This window comes from Falco peregrinus, chromosome 4 (genome assembly GCF_023634155.1).
Source record: "Falco peregrinus isolate bFalPer1 chromosome 4, bFalPer1.pri, whole genome shotgun sequence".
Classification (NCBI taxonomy): Eukaryota; Metazoa; Chordata; class Aves; order Falconiformes; family Falconidae; genus Falco; species Falco peregrinus.
This window is the reverse complement of record NC_073724.1, coordinates 44,129,750-44,136,673: the sequence shown is the minus strand read 5'-3', so window position 1 is coordinate 44,136,673 and position 6,924 is coordinate 44,129,750. Positions and strand designations below refer to the sequence as shown.

Genomic DNA, 6,924 nt, shown 5'->3' with positions numbered 1-6,924 from the left:
CTTTGTGATCGCCCCCAGCACAAAGCTGCCTGCGCCCTGTCCCTTCTCCCTTCTCACTTGTCCCTTCCCCCTCTCCCAAATATTTCTCCAGCTCAGTCTCATTGGTGCACTACTCTCCTTTGCCTTTTTTGGACTGCCACCCTGTCAATCTAATGCAATAAGGCCAGGGGCAGGTGCAAACCCCTTGCTATGGCTCTTCTTACTAACCAATCCTCTACTGGCCCCTTGTCCCAAAATACCTAAGAGCCAATGGAGTGGGAAAACCCGGGACCTGGGGAGAGGCCAAAGCTGCTGGATTGCTAGTGGGGCATCCATTTAGGACCTGGGTTAGCCCAGGAGCTGCTGAACGCTTGGATTCCTCTTGGAACTGTGGTGACTTGTGGATAGCAGGGGTGCTCTGCTGATTCATTTTCATCACTGTCAACATGGTGATCAAAGTATTTGTAGCCACATCTTCGGGGTCTACAGCGGTAGGTTTCTCATTTAACATACTCCTCTTTCTGCTGGGATCAGGTTGGTAAATTAGCTTAGAAGATCCCAGGACAGTCTGAGTTTGCATGTGAGAATAAAACCTACTGGATTTCTTCTAGTCCTCACTGGCCACCTTGTTATTGAAAGCTCCTCAAGATGTAGAGAATTCCTGTTAATGCAGGCTTTTTTGCATGCGAGGTTTTACTACAGTTGTAACATTTACGTACAAGTTATCTGTCATTTAATAGATATGTCTGCTTGAAAAAGTATATGCAATATATATTCACTGAAGAAGGAAAAAGTGGTATTGTATTTGCACAAAAGCTAAGGTAGATTGTTTACAGTAGAAATGAATGCATTTGTTTTTAAAAGAGACTTCAGAACACTGCTTCTGCAAAAGGGGAACTCTGTCTAAGATAGAGCCTGAAGCCAAAGTAAGCTGAATCAAGTTATACAGAAAAAAATTCTTCCCCACCCCATCCCTTTCCATAGCTTTTGGCGAACTTTTTTTTGTTTTTTTCCTTAGGTTGGTGTTTGGTTTATTTTGTGCATGTGTGTTTCTCTTGAAATGCTATACTGATGATTTTTAGTATTGAGATCTACTGCTGTAGCTGTCAGCACAGTGTATCAGCTGAAGGGAAGGGCATGTGAATAGTAGGGAGGTTGGAAGTCCATGGGAGGTGGGAACCGGGAAAGAACTGTTTCCTTTTATATCCAGTTCCCAGATGAGCTCAGATTGCAGGTTTCCTTTGGCAGTCACTCACTCACAGTGACATGGCTAAACAAACTGGCTGGTACTTGCACATAGCTATAACTACATCTCTGTCTCTCTGACATTAATGCCATATCTTTAAGAAGATTCCAGAGTTGGAAAGCTCCAAAAAACACCCCCTGTTCATGGGGCCACCATCTAAAAAAATGAACCGGGCGTCACTCACTAAAATTCAAATTGGAATACAGCTGAGGATGTTTGTAGTTCTCTCATCAGCTTATCTCACCAGCCTCTCACTAAGCCTGGCACTCTATATTTACTATTGGCATTTTAGCACTCTGTTTTTTTTATAAGAAACCTCAGATGCAAGTGAAAAAAGGAAGAGGGGGTTGAAAACCACAGGTTTGGTAATCTGTAATCTAGCAGTTACTGGTCAAGTAGCTTTATAAATTGCCACACGCTGTGTGTCAGTGGTCTTTTTGCTCCTGTTTGTCCTGTTTTGGTCTCCTTCAGTTGATCAAAGAAGGGTCATCCCTACCTCCTTTGCTACTCATCCATTTTCTGAGGAAAGTTGTGACTGTGACTAAATCCCAGAGCAGACAGTGTGTGCTGGTGCCATCATCATCCTGTGTGCCTCAGGCACAAACTGTTGCCACCCCATCTACAGGACCGGGGCTGTAGTTCATCAAGGCACTTGTACAAGTGCTTGGATTAAACGTTGACATTCAGAGATCACTTACACAATTAAAACTAAGCGTGTCACATATTTGTTTAGCACTAGCTGAACCAAGATCTTTCCTCTGCTATATGCATTCCTTGTATCTCCTCCCAGCTAGCAGCTATAACCAACTCCTTTCCTCTTGGAATGCAGTGAAGGCACGTGTATACGACTGACACCACGCAAGCTTTATCCAGCCATTTTGAGCTGTTAAGCATTGCTACTGTGGTTTATTACTGCTCAGAAAGATAGCTAATGCGAGTGAACTGTTATAGGTTTTAAGTTTATTAATGCCAATCTCCACTGTATGTTAGCAGCCTACAAGAGCTGTTAGTGAGATGCCAGACATATATTGGAAGGGCAGGCATGGCATCTTTACACAGCAATATGCCTTTGTATTTTCTGCGTTCTGGTGTGTTGGATGTATGTATAGCTGCAGCTATCTCAGAAGGCAGCATGTGTTCAGATTACTGATACGTAATTGCAATGCCAAGTAAACACAATGTTCAGCTGGAGTACTTTTCCACATTTACTGATTAAAATGGATAGAGGGTATCCTTTCAATGAACCTTTAATGAGTTTTGGTATATATAAAATAAAACTCACTCATGCAAAAAGCCAGCACAAAGCCCAGTGTATCACTAAAATCCTGTTACAAACAAATTTTGTATCAGCCATGTACAGCTTTTCCTGAGAAGAATGAATTTAATCCCTAGAGCTTAAATTGGAAGTCTAAATTGTTGTAGTCACACTGATGCTCTCTTCAATGTGGCTGATATCCGTCAAATGCATGTTGTTAACTTTGAATTTCAAATTAAGATGGCCCAGCCTCCTTTAGCGTAAATCAACAGATGATCATTGGTAAAGAATAAAAATATGTACAACACAGTCACACTACTAAGTGCAACCGGTTATCATGTTAATAAATACTTTTGAAAAGTGAATGCAGTGAACCCAGTAACATTCTCGTGCTCTGGATCAAATACTTGAATGATATAATTCACTGTGGCTCTTAGAGCAAATCTGCAGTTTGTATTTTTCCTCTCAGTGGTTCAGAAATGTATTTTAAATAGTTTCAGCTTTATTATCTTTCTGCTCTAAACTTAGCTGATATTGAACTATTCATTAAGCAAGCAGAAGCAGAGACATTTATAGCTCTAAGAAGTACTAAGTGCTTGGCTTGAAGCAAGCAGTAAAAAAATAATTTTGTTACTAGCCACAGAGGTGTTTAGAAATGAGCGATGTCCTGCAAGGTTCTAAGGTACCATGAACCATGGGAGAAAGGAGGTTCATGTCTTACACAGAGGAAGACTTCCAAAGTCTTGCTTACTGCTGCTCATGGTTAGGGCACCTCTAAAATCCTTTTGTTCCCAGCATTTCTGGTGACATTTTATGAACTGGCCCACCTTCAAATTGGTAGATCTCAGAAAGGCTGAGGAAAATGTAGACAATTTGAATTATGTCCTCTAAAATGCAGAGTAGGGAGTTGTCATCTGTGACTGTGAATCTAACCATATGTAAACCTGAGCTCAAATTTCAAATTAATTTCAAGTCAAATCAGAGATTAGAGTGTGATAAATAAGAATAATTATCAGGAATAGATTGTCTATGTGGTGTTACAACATTTATGTTCCTCTAGCTGTAAGATGTTGACTATATACCATTTGCTTCTGCCATAGGCAGCTGGTCAACAGGAATGCTCTGGACTGTGAGGATATAGATGGTAATATTTAATTATGCATCAGGTGAAACTAATATTATCTGTAGTTCTTACACTCCAGCTAGATAATATTTATTTAAAAGTTTTTTTCTTATTTTAAGGGACTAGCAGCTAGGGATGGTGGAACTTACACTTTGTTGAAAGGGAAAGTGACACTGATGAAATAATATCCTGCTCACCTCCACTTTCCAGGGAATAATCTGAATTCTTCCCATGCCATCAGAGACAAGTGAGGGCACAAACAAGCTCCTGCAATCTCATCCGTTCTGGGAAAACCTTTGCATGTCATCTGTGTTGTTACATCCTGGAAGATTTCCCTCTCTGAGTGCCATTTGCTGGAGAGATTCTTTTGGGTGCCCAGTTACCTAGTGCCAGCCACGGCAGAGGCTTGCTTTATGGCTTCGTGCTTAAGAGTGTGTCCCAAGTCTTTTGCTCTGCCTAAACCCTAGTGATTGTAAGCCTTAAGACACAGTACATCTTCCGCATAGTTTATTGTTGTTATCATCATGGGAAGCTTGCCTTTTCCTTATGCAGGCATAATTGCATGTGACTTTGTATTTTTCCTCAGCATTCATTTTTCACACACCCCTCTCCTAATTTTTTTTCAGTCCTGGTGCTGTCTGAGCCTCCTGTGCATTATGAACCTTAAGCTGAAGAAAAATTTTTTATCCAGGTTTAGTTCTAGAAGTTATAGCTACAGCCATAAGCAAGGGAGCACAGAATCTATAGCTCAATTTCCATTACCTCCTGAGGGGCACTTTCCATCTGGGGCACTGGCTGTTCCAGGAGCCATATCTACTTCAGTGCATGTGTCCAAAGAGACAAGCTGACGCTGAAATTGCAGCTGACAGCACTTGAGTACACTGGCTTTCAGAGCATGTGATGAAACTCTTAGTACTGGCTCATGAAGATTTTATTAACCGTTTATACAAACATTATCCTGCCACTTCCTCCAATGGAGTGTCCCTCAAACAATCCTTTCTGCTGCCTGAACGTGTTCTGCAAATATCTGTGCAGCTAAATATCCATTAAGAAAATGACCTCTGTTTAAAAAGTGAAAAGAAGAGTATAAATAAACACCTTTGAGATCTGTCAACTGCATGGCTTTTGAAGACTTTGGATTAGTGTTTCCGTTCAAAGTGATATACTTTTTTTAGCTCACCAGAAACCTCTGTTGTTGTCATAACAATGTGCAGCATTTTATGTTTGTTATTTTTATAAGCAAGCATAGCTGTATAGCTAGATACTTCCTTATTCAAACAATAAAAAGAAATTTTACCCTTCATCATGAAAATTCATTCTTCCAATATAATAGGCTATCACCCTACTTCAGCTTTTCAGATTTATTAGATCACAGAAGTACATAATCCATGAATTATTTCTCATCTCTTTGTCTGTCTCAGGCTGATTTACACTAGCTTGGTGTCACTTTAAATTCGGTTGTTCAGATGTCTGACTTGTGGAAGACATGGTTTCAAATCATATGATGGCTTGTATGTAAAAATCACCTAGATACATCATTCTAGCTACCGACTATATAGGACACTAGCTTTGCTGCATGGAGTAGCATAACTGGGAGGAGAAGAGAGTCACGTCTGGAATGCAGTTGTGCTAGATAGTAATTTAGTTGTCAGTGTCTGAAGAGCAGCTTTAGAGAATTTGTACAGATCAGTCCAAACAGTGCTTGGTTCAAATGCTGCAGTACTTGTAGGGATAAACTTTGGCCTTGCAGCTCTTAGACAAGTTAGACATATACAAAATGGAGAAGTTCCTTAAATATTGTATACCTGCATCCTAGGTCTATACAGAACTAGCATCGAAGGGAATAAGGGCCATGACTGAATTTTAGGCAGCACAGAAGCTCTGTATAACATGCTCTATTTCTATTTAATATGTTCTTCACGGTCCAACTGGAACATCATTCTGTAATGTGGGAAATATTTAAGCACAGGAGTTAAACTGGACTGGATTTTCCTTGAGCTTTCACTCATATTTAATTATGCCTACCATTAAAGAACAGGGACAGAGAGACACATGTGGCTTATGGAAAGCTAAATGTTGTATGTAATCCTTAGGAAAAAAGAGACGGTTACATGTTGAGGACAATATGTACATTCTCAGATCTGTGCTGACTTTAGGCAGGATTAGTTTAGGTAGCTGTACACCACACTCACAAATCTGGGAGCAGAGTAGGAGGCTTCCTGCTGAGCCTCATTTCTGAGATGGAGGTATCACTGCTTCCAGGAAGGAAAGAAGGAAGCTGGGCGGTGCAGAGTGGGGAGTAATGGCAGTGCTCTGGATGCTGAGAAGCAGTGTTGAATCTCAGCTTCAAAAAGTTTGGGGGCTACTGGAGTAGTGAATCTGACCTGACATACTTTCATTAGTTCTGCTTGCAATAACAACTGCTTTGAGAAAACAATTTTCTTTTTAAAGAAGGCATTTTGGTTTTCCTCTTTCCTAACCAGATCAAAAAGAAACAGCAAGAAGTAGTGGGCTTTTTAGAGGCCAACAAGATTGACTTTCAGCAAATGGACATAGCAGGTGATGAAGACAACAGGAAATGGATGAGAGAGAATGTCCCAGGTGAAAAAAAGCCTCAAAATGGAATTCCTCTTCCTCCACAGATCTTCAATGAGGAGCGGTACTGTGGGGTAAGAAGCTGCTTGGAAATTTAAAAACCATTCAGATAGTCTTCTTTCACAGAAAGTGACTCTTTTCCATTAGTAGGAAGTGTCAAACAAACTCCTTCAGATAATTTGAGATCCACTTTGAAAGAACAATTCTTAGAAAGCATTTTTTAGGCACAGAAAAGTAATGAAACAAGATTTTACTCCTTTTTTAAGAGAAAAATATACACAGAGGGAAAATTGACTGCAGAAACTCTGCTTAACAGACTGTATGAATTATCCCTTGCAGCCCCAGAGCCTGGAGGCCCAGAGCAGGACACAGAGTCCACTGCAAGGCGTGGAGTTTGCCATCTGTGAGAAGCTCTGTGTTTTCCTCTCACATCCTGCTGTGTAGATCACTCACCAGTTGTCCTACTGTTGGCTGCCTGCCTGCACTCTTACTTAAGCTCCTGAAGAGCAAAGGCAGTACTGTCTAGATGATACTATGGCTTCTTCACACAATATCTCAGGATAACCAAATGTAGACTATGAGGACAGCTCAGCTACACATGAAGTAGTAAATGCTCAATTATTTGGTTTGACAATACCAAGCTACTCAAGACTAGTGGGGTTCATAGCAAGGCTGATCTGCTATCTCTAGCTGTATTGCACTTTGCTTCTTGAACTTCCAGTTAAT

The 6,924-nt window shown here is 40.7% G+C and overlaps 1 protein-coding gene across 2 annotated transcripts in view; it reads left to right on the top strand.

Moving 5' to 3' along the window:
• The first annotated feature begins 340 nt into the window (after positions 1 to 340).
• The window catches only part of SH3BGR (SH3 domain binding glutamate rich protein), a 29,089-nt gene continuing 22,505 nt past the window's right edge, over positions 341 to 6,924 (top strand). For both annotated transcript variants that reach the window (XM_027786126.2, XM_005229481.3), the window contains exons 1-2: positions 341 to 470; positions 6,087 to 6,272. In XM_027786126.2, coding sequence (XP_027641927.1) covers positions 426 to 470; positions 6,087 to 6,272 — 231 coding nt within the window. In that variant the 5' untranslated portion in view covers positions 341 to 425. The remainder of the gene's footprint in view (positions 471 to 6,086; positions 6,273 to 6,924) is intronic.